The sequence below is a fragment of the Psammomys obesus genome, unplaced genomic scaffold (assembly GCF_907164565.1).
Source record: "Psammomys obesus unplaced genomic scaffold, mPsaObe1.curated_primary_1811, whole genome shotgun sequence".
NCBI lineage: Eukaryota > Metazoa > Chordata > Mammalia > Rodentia > Muridae > Psammomys > Psammomys obesus.
This window is the reverse complement of record NW_026596091.1, coordinates 20,208,011-20,225,475: the sequence shown is the minus strand read 5'-3', so window position 1 is coordinate 20,225,475 and position 17,465 is coordinate 20,208,011. Positions and strand designations below refer to the sequence as shown.

The 17,465-nt window shown below is 39.2% G+C and overlaps 1 protein-coding gene across 1 annotated transcript in view; it reads left to right on the top strand.

Annotated features, from left to right (window-relative positions):
• Positions 1-7,245: 7,245 nt before the first annotated feature.
• The window catches only part of Alx1 (ALX homeobox 1), a 20,701-nt gene continuing 10,481 nt past the window's right edge, over positions 7,246-17,465 (top strand). The window contains exons 1-3 of the mRNA XM_055627974.1: positions 7,246-7,471; positions 10,337-10,641; positions 13,444-13,572. Of these exons, the coding sequence (XP_055483949.1) occupies positions 7,246-7,471; positions 10,337-10,641; positions 13,444-13,572 (660 nt within the window). The remainder of the gene's footprint in view (positions 7,472-10,336; positions 10,642-13,443; positions 13,573-17,465) is intronic.

Below are 17,465 nucleotides of genomic sequence, written 5' to 3'. Positions count from 1 at the left end.
TTTTTCTACAAACAGTTCCTTTTAAAATGAAAATCCTCCTTATAATAGGTTTGGTTTTTGCACAAGTGTGTGAAACCCCACAAAGAAACTGAAAAAAAAAAAAGTTTAAAGGACTTTTGTTGTTGTTATCTTAAAAAATCCTCACCTAACTAGTTACCCGAATAACAGTAAATATTGGGACTGCTTACTATAAACAATCAACTGTGCATCGAACTTGTCTGATTTTAACATCCATGAAGGCAGGCATCCGTTTACTTTTGCTTTGACTTGATAAAAAGGGTGCATTTGTGAACATCTGATGTTGGAAAGATGACATATTTCCCCGTGGTCCTGGGGCCCTCCTCTTTAGTAGAAGACTGGACACCACCCAGGGCACCCTTGTGGTGGTGTAAAGGTAAAGTGGGTCAGCTCTGCTTGAATAAAATACGACAGAAAATTTTCACTACTGTTAGGAAAAATTTACTTTAGAGTAAGATCTTAGAAGCGAAGAGGAGGAGGGCCGGCATTTCACTATTAAGCTAGAAACAGCGTGCAGTCACTCAGAAAACCTGGATTCCCTCAATTCGTAGACTGGATCTCTCATCCAGAGAAGGTATGTGAAACTTGAGAACTCGTTCCAAAGCAGTCTGTGTCTATAAACACACAAACACATGCACGAAGTACTCAGGAACTACCGTCAAAGGTGCCTGCCTCCTGCCTCTACCACCTCTAAATATGCATCAAATTTGTGATACGGATTAATTCTAATTCCCAACCTGCAAAACAAAAACGGCACTGTCCTTACCAAGGGACTGTTATATTATCTATTTGCCAACATCAATATTTGGATGGAAAGCTTAAAAATATGTTGTTTTTCCAAGAGTCAGACTTTAAAGGGGGGGAAGCACCGATGATGAAACACTAGCAGCAAATGGGTTAACCACTAACATCTTTCTTGTTCAAGAGGCACTTTCAAGTTTCCATTTGGAAGCGAAGAAACGTCTTCGCTCCTTTCGCTCAGAAGAGACAGCCACGTTCAAACAAAGACGTTTCTCTGGTTGCAGGTCCTGTTGCCCACAGTGCTGAATGACACCAGGCTGCTTTTGGAAACCTAGCCTCCACCCCAGATTGTCAATGCGCCTTACCTGTAGCTTCCTGGGGGAGGGTATTCTACCCAGCAGGTGAGCAAGCACCAGGTGTAGTCCACCTCAGCACAAGGGCTGTCTGTGGAACTATAACCAGATTGACCTGGTGGGCTGTGAGGCTGCCATGGCCACCAGGGAGGGCATGGGCTCAGGATCCAAGTTCTCCCAGGGAGGGACCCTGCTTGCAGGCCCACAGGGCTCGCCCAGACGAAAAGACCTTTGTTTACCAGAAACTCTCCTTAGGAAATTCTGCAAGTTAAATCTCACTTATCCAAATTCACACCAGGAATGCTGCAGTGAGGGTCTAAGCAATTTGGAGAGGAGAGTGCTTATTGAGCCTTGATTTTCTCTTAGGTTCTTTATTAATTTTCTAAAGAAGTTGGTACACTCACCTTTTCCTCTCCCTCTAGAAATAAATTCTGGTGTAACAACTGTGTTCTTCTTTTTCTTGCTGTTCGGTTGATGAAGTAGGACACACCGTGGTAAAGAAGTTGTTAGATTTCCAGTAAATCCCATGCCTACCAAACAGCACTAACATCTCAGCTTCATGACCCTGTCTTCTGGTGTGGAGTCACAGGGTGCAGGGATGGAGGGCCCAGTAGGTGAGGGATTTACACAGGAGAAAGTTTCTCTCTCTTTGAACCTGCCTTGATTTCACCTATCTAACTTACCCTGTTTGACTTGTTTTAATAACCATGGACTTTACACTTAACATAGTTTAATTCTACTGCAAAGGAGAAACATCTGTCAGTTGAGCAAAATCTGTACTGTGATTTCTTCTTTAAAAAGGCTTCACATGAAAGGATAAAAAGCTTATAGTATATAGACCAATAACTTCATGAAAACAAGAATGCCTTTAAGACACACCCCAGAAATCAATAAGAAAAAAAACAAAACTCAAAAATATACTGAATAGAAGTTTAAACAAATTGTTCACCAAATATGATACTGGGAAGTATGTTCTAAATGATTAATAATTTACTAGGGCAATTAGGGTTTAAGAATTGAAGTCAGTTGAGTTTATTCACCATTTAAAGGTACAGATGTCATGTGAAAAGTCCATCAATCCATTCTTATGTTCTGTTCAGAACATTTTTGAAAAATTAACACAATTTAAAAGAGAAATGGAGTTATCCCTATTACCTCCAGATACCTATTATATTTTATATAATAAGATATTATTTAGCTACTCTTTATATATTCACAATGAAACACTTTTTAATGAATATAAAAACATGCCTCTAATATTATAAGTTGCTAAATAAGTCAGAAATAGTAAAAATAAACTCAAAATATACTGTATTATGTACTATAATGGATTAAATAATATAGTATATGTACCAAGGTCAACCCATCACCTGATTTTTGTTATAGGTAAGTTGGATCCTGTAGAACCAGAGAACTGTTTTCCAGGGGTTTTTATAAACTTGAGACCTATTTTAAATATCATCTCTCTCTTTCTCCCTTTCCCTCTCCCTCTTTCTTTCTTTCTTTCTTTCTTTCTTTCTTTCTTTCTTCCTTTCTTTCTTTCTTTCTTTTTCTCTCTCCCTTCCTCTCTTCTCCCCCTCCTAGTGTGTGTGTGTGTGTGTGTGTGTGTGTCTGTAAACTACCAAGCTGCTCTGATGCGATATATATTTCTGCGTCATTTGTCTGCAGAACTGTGGGAAGGCTAAAGATGATGCCAGGGAAGGAGCTCAGCAGCAAAGCACACACAAACATGAGGCCATCTGGCTTCCTGCCATGGTACATGACATTCAATTATTTTTGTGCTTTTTCATGAAAGTTTCTCTCTCACCAGCTCCTCCTCCCCTCTCTAGAACATTGCTTTTCTACACTAGGTACACTTTGCCTGATTCAGCATGCATAGATGTCTTCCAACCCCAAGCTTTACATATAAGCCTGAGAGACACTCTCTACAATAAGAAAGTGCTGAAACTAACATATTAAGTTTTATCTTGACATACTATTACCATTTAAATGTGACATTTCATTTAGTGAGTTGGGAAAGAAACTAGAATTGTCCACATGTTGCCTTTTCTACTGCTTTGATATGAGTAGAATTATCTTTCATTTCCAAAATTAAAATTGCATCACATAGGGAAGGGAATCATTCAAAGCAGCTTTAATTTGTGATTTCTTCTTAGTCTCCTCTTCTTCCTCCTCTTTCTCTTTTCTTTATGAACCGAGTCAAATTGCCCTTTCTGATCAATCATCTGAACTTCTAATTAGTTACACCTGAAGGAGTGTCTAAAATAATCATTTTAATAGAATATTCAAATAGTTTAGCTCGTGTTTATTCTGATATTGATTCTATAAATAAAAGACATTAAAGGGAAACCAAATAAAACTTCAAAAACACACAGATCATATTTCTGTATGGGAGTCTGCTAGCTCACCAAAGCAATAAAGTCTGCAAGAACAATGTTAGGTGTGACCTCAGAACAGACTAGCAGCTATATCCACAAAATATTCTCTCCTTGTCTTTAACCATGGAAGGGCACCAGAAGAATGATCTAGTTTACCACAAAACATCTTAATTGCTAGAGGAGAAAATAGCCATGCCTTAACCCAAAGTCTTTTTAATCATCTTCATCTCTTTGCTTTCTTTACTTTTCATGGTCCTCCCTGAAGTGTTACTCAGGTACTGAGACTCACCAAAGACTAGGAAACTTCCAGGGATCTGAAAGAGCTGTAATCCTGATAAGTTCAGAATGTTTTCAGGCTTAAAAAGAAAAATAATGGCCCTCAATCTCTGTTGATATCCCAACTTCAAAATTCAAACGTGAAGGAAGCAGATAAGAGAAAGGTTGCAGAGAGACTTATTAGGTTAAGAGAAAATGAGAGAAGCAAATTTTGAGTTTAGATCACAAATTTTGAATGTGCAGAACTAGAAAAGTGAAATAGGAGCCTGGAAGTAACAGGCTGAGGCTGAAGAAAAAAAAAAGGGGGGGGTCACCTAAATCCAGACTTAGTTAACTTAGTTCTTCCTTCCCACTTGATCCATGACTTTTCATGACTGGAATCAGGAAGAGTTGGGATGTGCAAAAACTAGAACAAACAAATTTTAAAAGTGCATTGGCACCCATGCTGTCTGTGTGCAGAGTGAGAGCTTTTTTCCAAGTGTTTCAGTCTGTCTTCAATGTTGTGTGCCACAAACATCAGGCCGACAGGGAACAGGTGGAATGACCCCCTATTCTATTTCATCTTCTTGTTTGTGACTCCCAGAAACTTTGCAATTATTATTACCTTGATTAGTATTTTTACATTTACTATTAACTCTGTAGTGGCTAGGGTTGTGTCATTACTGTGAACTCCTCAACCTCCCAAAGTCTATTTGGTGCAGCTCTTAGCAGCCAAAGACCCTGCTTCTTGCCCAAAACTGCAGATTATGCATTCGTTATGGGAGTTTACCGTTAACTGTTCCCTCAGTTATGAGCACATGTGGTTACATGTCACAAAACACAAGGGGTTCCTGGTGATAAACCTGAATTTCCAGGAGGTTTCAGGGGTCTGAAGAGGGTTTGTGACACCTTGGACCCCATCGCTTGTAGCACTGCCATCGAGTGCATTTGGGTAATGGGGTGTAAAAGGCTTCCTAGGAAGCAGTTGACCTGGACTAAAGTTTCCTCCTGCTCGGACCTCTATTGCTCTACTGGAGAGCTTGTATCATGTGTCTTTGATTTAAAAGACACCAAATGTTTTTCAGGGAATTTGGGGCTCCTAAAATGCATATTTATAAACAGACTGACATACCCAGGGCACTGCTAAGTTTTAAACTAGGAATTTTCTGAATAGTTCTTCATCTGTAATAGGAGCGCTTGCTCCTATTGTGAATATTTGAAAGGCCCATCAAATGGCTATCCTTTATTAGGGTAAAGCCGACTTTCAGAACATGTAGAGGTAAGATGGATTTAAAAGGGAGAGAGCTGATATTGTGCAAAAATCACCAAGCCAACAAGAAGTTAGTGGCTAACTCTGTGTGCCTCCCCCACGGAACAATCTGACAAAGGGTCCGGAAGTATAGAACATCTCTATCTGGAAGCTAGGTCTTCCAGCAAACCTGGCACTCACACTTCCTGGGCTTTCCCTCCCTACTTACATCCCACTTCAAGGAAGACTGAGCGAGCTTGACGTCTCACCGCTGAAAATGCCTAGCTTGGAGCCCTGTCTTTCTTTCCGCTAGAGCTCAGTACCCTCGGTGCTTTTCTTTGACAGCAGTCTCTTGGAGATTCGTCAGTTGGCTGTTGGTGTTATAGCACTGCTCCGGAGAGAAAGATAGAAAATATAATGGAATCCGTTAAAAGACAGAACAGTGTCAACTCGTGGGATCTGAGGAATTGTCCACGTGAGTCCCTTCTTGAGAGAAGCGTCTTGTTGGACCGAGACCCGGTGAACAAGGTTGTTGCTCCTGGCCGCAGCTCAGGTCCCACCCGATGGCATCTGCCTTTTCGTTGCCAGCCCCGCCTTGGGGCAGTGCTGAGCGCACAGTTTTGGTGTTCACCGGTGCCTGGAATCTTTCTCAAGCTGTGGCCAAGTTGGGCTTCAAAGAAGGTCTCACCTGTGAGGTGTGGGTCAAATGAGGACCCCGGAGAAAATGGAAATTTCCTAACCCTTGCGGATGGACACTCCTCTGAACTGGGCTAGGCTCCCTGCATCCTCCGCAGGGATACCTGAAGTGCCTAAGGCTCTGATGTAATTGCCAAAGTAGCCTGGAGAAAAGTGGTAGCGGCAGGGAAGGACGTCTATGTCAGGACCGGTCAGCTGAGACCTCCCTCGTCCACAATCTATAGAGGAGTTTCACCAAATTTGCGAGCTTGAGTGATGTACTGCAAATGGCTGCTTATGTGTAACCTCGGGCTCTCAGAAGCTGAAGCGGGGCACAAGGCCAACCAGAACGGTTTACAGCTCTAAAGCGCTGCTGCACCCTGCCTAGCATCTCTCCTTCAGCTGGTCGTAAGGTTTTGTGTCCGCGAGTGCAGCTCAGTCGGGAGAAGAGAGCAGCTTCCCCCAACCCTTTCCGAAGGTACCGCCACAACTCTCGAAACCTGCTTTTATTAAAACGCTCTGAAGGCCTTCATTTCCCCACACCACTCTGTGTGGTGAGCCCTCCTGACCTCCACTAAGAAAGGGATTTTCGGAAGCACTTGTCTTTTTGAATTTTGTCTTAAAAAAAAAAAAAGTTCTATTTTTTAAGTCGCGGACCAAGGGCAGAGGCGGAGAAACTGGTTGGTATTGGTAAAGTCAAAGTCTTTCAAAGACTCTTGCTCAACTCCCCCATCCCCATCCGAGGCCACCGCATCCCTGCTGCATCCCACAGCGAACACGGAGGCCAGGGCCTTGCCAGGGCGAGCCCCGCGGCCGCCGCGACGCCAGCCTCGGCCCCGTTGCCACCATCAACCTGGTTAACAGCCGCGGCTGCATCCGGCGTCTTGGGATCAGATTAATGTGGATCTTCCACGTAAACGATTTACGGATGAAATAAAAGCCCCTTTAGAGCAATACTTCCTTTCAAGTTCTTAAGATGCCTCTAAATCTTCCGGGAGTGAGTGGCTGGCGTGGGGGCGGGGTGGACAGCGGGTGTTAGGGGGTACAGTTTGTGTGTGTGTGTGTCAGGGGGGACCTCGGGGCGCAGGGAGTGGAGGGTGAACAGCTCGACGTTCTCACCGGGCTCCTCACCAGGACCAGTTCTCTGCTGAGGCCACTGAGTTTCTGGGTGCAGGGGCCTTGTCTCTCTTGACATTTGCCTGAAATGGAACTGTCTGTGTGAACTAGGCCAGGAATCGCCCTGCCGGGGGTGAGCAGGGGAGCTGGGGGTGGGGGGGGGTGGGGGAGGAGGAGGCCCTGGGGTGGAGTTAGTCCCTGCCTATTTTCATATTCATTAGGGCTGGGAGGATGCCGGAGGAGCCCAGCTGAGTTTCAAGATATAAAAGCAACTTCGGGTGCCCCTTCTTGCAGCCGGGACGTATTAAGAGTCTGGAAGCCGGGCAGCTCCTGGCGTCGCGGGGCTCGCTTCCCCTTCCCTCCTTTCTGACCCTCCCTCCTCCCGCCCACTGCTCCCTCCTCCCTCAGCGCCCTGCAGCCTCCACGCTCCCCGGGAGCCCTCGGACAGCCTTGCAGGGTTATGGAGTTCCTGAGTGAGAAGTTTGCCCTGAAGAGCCCGCCAAGTAAAAACAGCGACTTTTACATGGGCACAGGAGGCGCGTTGGAGCACGTTATGGAGACGCTGGACAATGAGTCCTTTTACGGCAAAGCGACGGCGGGCAAATGCGTGCAGGCCTTCGGGCCGCTGCCGAGGGCTGAGCATCACGTGCGCCTGGACAGGACCTCGCCCTGTCAGGACAGCAGCGGTAAGTCGCCAGGACCGGGCCGGGCTCCAGCCAAAGCCCCATCCTTCCTTATCCCCATTTCCGGGCTGTTGGGCAGGGGCTGTCCATCCTCATCCTCGAAGCGAGAAGGGAAGGTTGCAGTGGAGAAATGAGGACACAGGGTTTCACACTGCTGAGGGGCCCCGGGCACTACGCCCTTTCCTCTGCTTTGGGACTCCCGCAACCCACCGGGGTCGGAGCTAAATCCTGCGCGATTCTATTTCGCTTTCCCGTAGAGTCCACAGCTGGCCGCGGAAGGCTCTGACCAAGACCACAGTGTAGGTGAACAGGGAGCTAAATAGGCAGTAATTGAGTCGAGATAGCGCGCCTCCTCTGTGAACCCACCAGGATGCCAGGGCGCAAGGAGGTGAAATCAATCACTGGACATCATACTGGTCAGGAAAACTAAAATCTTTGAGCTCCTTTTAGGCGTGTGGGGGGAAAAGCAACAAAACCGTTTTAATTGTCCTAGGAGTGAAATTGATGTGCTCCTGTCGCAAATTCTGTGAATTTGCGATTTCTGAGGATTTTTCTTCTTTATTTATTGCCTTTGCAGTGAGCGAAACAAGTTCTTGTTAAATACCAAATCACATTAGCTTTGGGCAAAAGCATTCCCGATGAAAGTGACTCACTTTCGGACTCTGCAATGTCTATTTTTCTTACTCCACACAAAATGCCACCTAAGGAGCCTTTCGGAATGCTTCTGGATAGAATCTCCACCTTTGAATGCCCGAGTATCTCCAAGTCAAAATGTTATCAAAACAAACCATCTATCTTTTTCTATCTCTTAGCCCAGTACAAACCTATCATTTCACATTCCGACAGTTAAAGCAGGTTTATGATTCCAAGAGGACTTTTCCTTATCACAGTGTACACTTCACCCTTAAGCTCTAAGGAGCGGGCTGCTTTAAAAAAAACAAACGAATTAAGTGTGAAATATTTACAACAAGCCACCGCCCCCTATTTTAATGGAGGTTCAAAAACCTGGCAAGACGATCATTCTTTCGCGAGCGCATTTGCTCAATACTTTGTCGACAGATTTTTAAAAATGAATCTTATGGTCTATTCGTTTTATTCAAAGCGGATGGTGACTTGGCTCGTACGGTTACAAAAGAAAATGCACATAATAAAGAAAATTATCGTTTAAGCGGATTCAATCGTTTATTTGGAAAGACTGGAACAGCTAATTTTACATACAAGATATTTCTGGCTTCCTGGCTACATTTCGGAGGCCGCATCTGTGTTTTCGGCGTTCTTAGATGCATGCATGAAGTTATTTGAACTGACAGGATTTTTACAAATGGTTCTGTAGTGCCTGCGTTGACTGCTAGATAAACTCCACCGTGTTTTAAATTGTCAGGAAAAGGGAGAGAGAAACGGTGATTGATTTGGAGTGCTTCATTAACTTTTAAATGATCATCTCATTGTTTGGAAGCGTTTTCACGGGGAAATATTTAATGAAATGGACACGGACGGTTACCGGCAACATTTGAGAAAAAGCCCGTCTTTCTCTAGACCTGCCCCCAGCGTCTCTGCGGCTTCCCCTCCCCCTCTCTAATTACCGCACTTCCCGGTTTAACTCTTGTCTGCTAAGACAAAACCTTATTGTTCATCATTCATAGTCCCAATTTTAAATTACATCTTCCTTTGCGTAAAATCAGTGTGCAGTGTGAGTTATATAGACAATAACTTCGATGTATTCCTAGGAACAAGAAATGGTTCTTCAGACCGTTTTGAAGAATCGCACCCCACATCCCAACCGTCCCCCTTTTAAAGAAGCAAATGAAAAAAGAGTATGATCAATCTTCGGAAAGTAGTGTTCTAGTTGGAATGCCTTTGTTTTCCTTACAAAATAACAATAACTACACACACACAAAGGAAAAACCCACATAAATTGTTACCTCTTTCCTTATGTTCATTGTGTCTGTAAATTTTAGTGATATAATTTGTTTCTTGTCATATTGCAAGCATGAACTCCGATTTCAAGAAAATGACTGAAATCGAAACAACTACTGACGGAATGACACATGCCGTTTTATATCTTAGTTTATTTATTTATTATTTATTTACTTTTGTGATTAGCATTTCTGAGCTTTCCTACGGAAAACAATAAAACTTTCTGTCCTAAGTATATACTAGTTAAAGACAAGTATTGAAGTATTCATGGGATATAAGGTGTTTTTAATGTAAAGAAGTTTACTTAAATCTTTCTATAAAAAAGTACTTTCAGAACTTGCTAAGAATTTTTAAAAGTTAGTAGATCACCTTCTGAAGGGAATATACATTTAGACACAAGTAACTCAATGAGTTCAAACTTGAGAAATGTAATGAAAGTCATACCCCATTGAATTCTTTCTCATGAGGGTCTGGAGATAGATTTAACATTGGTAGTAGGTATTATTTAAGCCTGAAATATGGTATTTAAAAACCAGAAGTAGTTTAATTTTGTCATATGTAAAATGAAAGTATATGCTCTAAGTTTTGTACATACACATCTCAGAAGTCATGGTTTTTCAGATTTCTTTCTTATTTTTTAGTCTGGAGCAAATTTTCACTTGACTATTTTAATTTGATTATAAATTATATGCACAAACAGTACATTAGCCATATAAAATAGATCTGTGGACTTTGGCCCTCCTTGGGCCCATGTACACATTTAAAACTCTTTTTAAGCCTGATCCACAGTGAATTAATAATTATGCATCGCACATCATGTGATGATAGAATTAATACAAAGTAAATCATTAGCAGACCTATTTCTTGATGTTCTAAATTATTTCGCACTAATCATTTCATGTAAGTGTGTTCCACCATCCTGAGTACTGCTGTTTTCCCCTCTGAGCACAGTGAACTACGGGGTCACGAAAGTGGAAGGACAGCCCCTTCACACGGATCTGAATCGAGCAATGGAGAGCTGCAACAGTCTCAGGATGTCGCCAGGGAAAGGGATGCCAGAGAAGGGCGAACTGGATGAACTTGGGGACAAATGTGACAGCAATGTGTCCAGCAGCAAAAAGAGGAGACACCGAACTACATTCACCAGTTTGCAGCTGGAGGAACTGGAGAAGGTCTTCCAAAAGACCCATTACCCGGATGTATATGTCAGAGAACAACTTGCGCTGAGAACGGAGCTCACAGAGGCCAGGGTCCAGGTAGGCACCAAAGGCTGGAGGCTTTTCAGGGAGGGGTAATATTAGAATATTTGAAAACTTGTATTTTGTCAAAAGGAAGAAGCATTCCCAGCTAAGACTTGTGTCAAAGTAACTTGTGAGCAAATTGGCCCATTAAAAATTTCTTCATAATTGCAAAAAGTTTTGGCCGCTCACTAAGCATAGGGACAAGAATTGTTTCAGAAGCTTAATAATGAAATAATTAAAAAGAACAGAAAATGGTCGCATATCTCTGGTTAAAAAAAATAACTTTAAAGGGTGAAGAACAAATTTCATTGTAATCTTTAATTAATAAATAAAAATATTTCTTTTTATTTTTCAACGATTGGAATTTTATTTCTTAGCGTATATGTGAGTTATTTGCAAATTATTTATATACCATTCCACAAATCTATAGCTTTATTACAGTCGGAATTATTATAATAAAAAAATTAAATGATATCACAAACTCAAACCAAACTCTTAATAGTTATGTATACCATAAGTTATTTTCACTAATAAAATTTAAGGTATAATAAAACGACATAAAAACTTTCAGAGATTTTTTTTAGCTACAACCATTTCAACACATACCATTAAATTTTAGTTTTAAAGCTATAGGTAATTACACAGACTTTTTCAGAGTAAATGTTAATAATGCAGTTTAAGTAATTTTGTATATACTTGATTATTTTATAAACAGCTTAGTCAAATGATTAAGGCAGCAATTTCAACAGATCTAATTTCTTTTTTTTTAAGCTAAAAAAATAATATGGATAAAATGATATTTGCTTCTCAGCAGTACTTGATTGTGGATAGAACTGATATTTTTAAATCACACTTTATTAGTTGTCAGGTAATTAAGCGTAAACATGAAAGACAACAATACTTCAAAAGAAAGGCCTTTTTTCTTTTCATATACTTCCATTGCTTTAAGTAGGAAATTACTAAATTTCCTCTTTTATAAACTACTTTAATAGAAAGATGAGTAAATTGTGTGTGTGTGTTATTTGTTTTCTTTTGTTAATAGTTAGTTTGTGTATGGTCCATTTGTCATTTCTGACCACATGTGGTGATATGCTAGGACAGGTAGCAGGCTATGACTGACTTTCTTGAAGCAGATGATAATTTCATCATAGTTCAAAAAAAAAAAAATAAGACATAGAAGGTTTGCACCAACGAAGAACGTTAGAAATGTCCAGTATTAACACCAGGCCTGCATGTGTTCTCTGATCTGTGTCCATTATTTAAATTAGTTATACTCGTAACCACAGAAAAATGTTTACATGCAGAGTGATCAGCTGTTCGCTGCATGCTTCCCCTTCAGTACAGATTCCTATCTGTGTGAGGGCGCACAGAGGGAACCAACCTGACCCATGTCAACTCAGGTTGTTCTCTTTCATGCATTTTACAGGAGGGGAAAAATCAACACCCATTTTAAAGAGACTTATGACTTCCAGAATATTCTTCGTGAGTCTCTGTATAGAGCACAGGAAAATGTGTGCTCTTATTTTGTCGGCCCCAGCCCTGGAAACTATGGGCACTATTTCATACTATCAATGTAACCTCAGAATGATAGCAGATAATTTCTTAAAGTCTTGCTTTAACTTCAAGAAACTCTTCAAAGAATAATATTAAAATTGCAGCATATATATAGGCCTTGAACTGGATATTAATAGGTATTGGAAGCTGTGAAGGTATAAAATGTACAAAATTAAAATTTATTATTAAAAATATACATAAATTTCAAGTAAAGCTTAATGAAAGGATTTCTGAAATTTGTATTTATTTATAATTGATTTCTAACTTCTTTCTAATCCATTTAGGATCTAAATATAGTTGCTTGAAGAAGATTGAACCATTCCTGAATACTGTCTACGGGTGTTTACTCAAACATATTGAAGCTTTCATTTTAAATATAATTTTCTGTTTCTCCTTTTAAAATGTTGCATTATTAGAATAAAAAATTTCAAGAGTGAGAAAGGAAGACTAAAGATTCTTCTTAGGGATAGAGTTCTTTGAAGCAAGATTTCTAAGATATAATTAGAAAAATCATGAAAGACAGTTTAATGAACTGGGAGAGGAATGCTAACTCACAGGCATTTATGACACTTAGCTCCATCTGCTCCTCTTATTTTGCTATCTATAAGTGTTTGTAATTGTATGTAATAAATGCAGTTATGTGTTTTAAAACCACAGTTTAACTTAACGTGAATGCCCAACTATCAGCTCTATGATAGATATGCAATCATAACTTCCTATTTCTAAATAATCAAGGTGTAACTGCTGCCGGTCACTTTAGATAAAATATCAACTTTTAAATTGTATACGGTCATTTAAGTATAACTGTATCTCAGAAGAGTATTCAGTTTATGGCCATTTTTTAACAGTCTGTTGATAGACAAAGATAACTGTGTTATGCATGTGCTGGAGGAAAACGTGGCATAAGATTGTCTCCCAGGCTCTCTGCAGTGACTTAGAGGATGAATTACGAGACAACAAGGATGATAATAGTCACAAATTTTTCTACAAATGAAAGCACAGACATACATATACATAAATGAACGTTTTTGAAGTCTGGTTCTTTCTATTAATTTAAGTGGCTTCGTGTATGTACCATCGTCTCGGAATACGAGAGAAAGTGAAACGTGGATGTAGTCCTGATGTAAAGAATTTTCTTAACTGTTAATTGTTATTAGCTTGTTTTTTTTATTTTTTTATTTCTGGCTTGAAAAATTGAACATCGACTTTGCTTTCCATAATGTTCTTCAGCTAAAATTATACTCTTTTAAAAAATAACACTAGGTTTGGTTTCAAAATCGAAGGGCCAAGTGGAGAAAAAGAGAACGTTATGGCCAAATACAGCAAGCTAAAAGCCATTTTGCGGCCACCTATGACATATCAGTTTTGCCAAGGACTGACAGCTACCCACAGGTATGGTCAATGACAGAGATTGCTTAAGGGCAGTGGGTGTGGCTTGACTCAGAGGGTGAGCTTGGCATTTATTACAGCTGCTAGAATAGTCAGGAGTGAAAATCTAACCTCCAGAAAACGTTTTCCATGTTTAACAAAATTTTAATTTACTAAAGTATTTATTTATTTTTATTTTTTTTCTTTCAGAGTCAGTAACTGAAAAATATTCAAGGGTCTGTGCCTTTTGGGTTTGTTATACATTGCCAATAAGAGAAAAAAAATGGAAAAGATAGCATTTAATGATACATTCTTACTTTTCCTGTGTATTTCAATTATCCAGGCTAATTTTCTTCATTATTTTGTTTAAATGTGTTGCCTGTCGTAAAATCTCTGCAGCCATAGTTTTGCACATCATGCATAATACTGATGTTAAATGTGGCCTTTTAGTCCTTGACTCTATTTAAAAACCTTATTCTTTTGCCAATCTATTGTTTTCAAATTTGATATCGCTCATTGTTTCAAGAGCACATTTAGTACTGTATCATCTATAAACATAGTTTAAAAATTCATCATGCATAAGAATTTTTTCATAATGGCATTTTCTAACTGCTTCTCCAAAGCATTCATATTCTGTTTTCTCTTTTTTTCGTTTTAATCAATACTGTTTGCTTTATTTTTATAGTTTGTGATATGTGTGCATGTGCTTTATCATCTTATAATCTATCATATTATATTTTCTTAATATGGAATAATGATACGCAGAACTGCATTGTTGATGCTAGATAAGGGACATGGGAATTGTCTGGATTGATTTATTCCTTCTTACTTACCGATACAAGCTTTGTAAGACACTTCTATGGAAACACATATGAAATGTATTCTAGATAAATACCTTGATGTTTCAGTAACAAGATCATCTCAGTTCCAAATGTGAGACTAGTTATTCTATTGAACTGTAAATTCACACCCTTTTTGTAAATCCAGCCCTCTAATGGTGTTCTTTCCGTTCTTTTGTTTTTAAAATTCTTTTTGAAAACGATTTGGAGAAACTTTTTGCTTCCATACACTTACATTTATTGTATAATTTTGTATATTAAAAAAGAGTGTTGGATAGTGCCTAGTTCAGATCCCTCATTTTAACACACAGGAAAAACAAGCCCAGTTGTGTTAAAGAATTGGCCCATGAACACATCAATGGTGTCTTACAGGGCATGCAATAAGCAATTGGCTCAGCCTTTCTCCAGCAGGTTTCAAGAGGTCAGTATTATGGAAATGATTTGAATCATTGCCACATGCTTCTAGAAGTATATCTTGTGTCCTATAAAATTTATCTGAGGGCAGTTAACATATTCCTACCTGGTTAAAAGTATGGCTGTCTTCTGCCTACTCACTGTCACAGAGCTAGTAAAATTTCATTCACCTCATATCTTTTGCTGACTTAGTAGAACTCAGAACAAAATGTTAGGAAGATGTTTCCCCTTTAGACTGCAAGCTCCATAGGAAGAGAAATTGGTGTGCTTTACGCTTACACACTGTCCAGGCCACGTCCTAAGAAGGTTACGTAGTAATGTATTTAACCAAAACGACAGCCTTATATAATGAACATTAATTTTCTCCAGTTCTTGCACGGAGGACATGAGGCACAGGAACAGGAGGTATACATTTACTTCCACTTGGGATAAAGACAGATTTGAGCAGAGTTCATTTTGTCTCACTTTCACAAGATCCTTTTGAAACATGATTTAAAATTTTATTAGAATTTCAGACACGAATACTATATAAAATATCCTTCCCCCTTCCTCCTCCTGCAATTCATTTCAACTACTCATCTTCTTCTTTAGTTATTATTGTTGCGTTTATTCTCTCTCTCCCCCCCCCACACACACATAAACACACACATAAATACACAGCCTGTTGAGATAATTTTGTTTTGTTTGTGTATATAGTGGTTCAAGGCTGACCTTAACTCATACAATAGAGTGCCTTTCCAGGTGAATAAACTGAAGGCTGAATTATCAGCTACGTAATTATAAAGGAGCCTATACCATGGTTTCCATTGTTAGAATCTGCAGTTTGCTTCAAGGGAGTAGAGAATGTACCCCCCAAGTCAGCAAAATAATAAACAAGTGAGACAGTGTGTCTAACTGCAGACTTTGAAAGAGAAGAATACAAGTCATGAACTGTTTTCAAGTAGAATTCAAGCAGTTGTACTTTGTAAGTTTTCTTCGTAATTTTTGATTACTATTGCTTGTCTTCGTCTCTTTGCCTTTGGACCCTGTTTGCATTTTTTTTAATTTATGTTGTCGGCTGCTGGTTACCTTACTTTTGACTTCTTTTTCTCATTTGCTGTTTTGTAAAACATTCTGAATAGGGCCTGGCACCAATTAAAATCTTTGCGAGGCCCTGAAACACTGACTAGTCATCCTCTTAGCTAGTATTATTTGCTATTGACTTACTTCACTCAAAGCTTTGGACATAAGTTAACACAATGTGGTAGCCTCATGGCTAAGACAGGAAGAAAATATTGTATGCCCAGGTGGACATTGGATAGTTATTTTCTTCCAAAAATTATTGGAATTTTATACTTATTTTTTTTTAAACTTGCATGTCATTTGAATAAACTGGCTGTACTAAAGTATTGTAATACAGAGGATTTTTGTTGAATTTGTTTTGACTATGAAATTAATGCCTATAAAATGAACACTGTGACATCCTCTACATCCTCTCACACTATTTTATATTATTGGTTTTTAATTACTTTTTTGTCAAGAATTCTGAAATCAAGCATATGTCACAGCAAGTTCTGGGAAAAACCAGAATAGAATTCTCCTTTAACTTAAAAATATAGAGTAGACTGTTTTTAGTTTCTTTGAGAAAAAAATTATGTCAAGGTTAGGTCTCCCAAGCTTCAGCCTAAAGGAAATGTTTTCTATCATGCAGCTTGAAAATAGAAACATATAACAGGAGAAATAGGCACTGAAATAGAAGCCAACAACTCAGTGCAATAAGACATTGAATTTGGTACTGTTACTAATTACAGGAAAAAATTATTAACTACAGAAAAGTTAAAAACTGGAAAATGTTTGAAGCATGGCAGAAATAAAGAATTAACCATTTGGCAGGGAAGCAAAAGCATACACAGAAATACAGGAACAACAGAAAGAGTTTAAAATATAGTCTTTTGAAGTATGGAAAATCACTGTATGTAGCAGAGAGGTGTCTATAGAGGACATAAATAGTAATTAATGCTTGCAACATGCTTTAAATGCTTATTTCAGCTGGTTTTCATTACTTTGTGGTAAAAGCATCCCTCCAGAAAGATCAGTAAAAGTGAACAACCCAGGTGTTATTTTAACCCAGTCATTACGCTTCTTTCTTATAGTCACTTGAATCTACATTATCTAAGGTGAGGCATGGAGAGCCAGTTTTGCAATATTATCTTCCAAATTCTTAACATAAGGAAATGTTCAATTTTGACGTTAAAATGTGACTTTCTTTTTTTTTTTTTTGCAAATCAAAAATTGTACCATTTAAAAATTTATAGAAGAGTGACATGAAATATTTCAAAAGCGTTGAAACTTTTTAGACTGTGATAAGTTTTTTTTTTTAATTTCTGCTTTTTTGTAGCAAATGAACAATATGGGCTGTCTAATATCTAGAGTAACATCCATTAAGGCACAAAAAAAATTAAGTGCTGAAAGCAACTTAAACTTAACATGGTGGTTCATACTTAATAATCCCAGCACTCAGCAGCATATGGAAGCCAAGTGAACAAGAGTTCAAGGTCATCTTTAGTTCAGTTTGAAACCAGCCTGGGCTTCAAGAAACCCTGTTCAACAAACCAACCAACCAACCAATCAACCAACCAACCAACCAACCAACCAACCAACCAACCAACCAACCAACCAACCAAC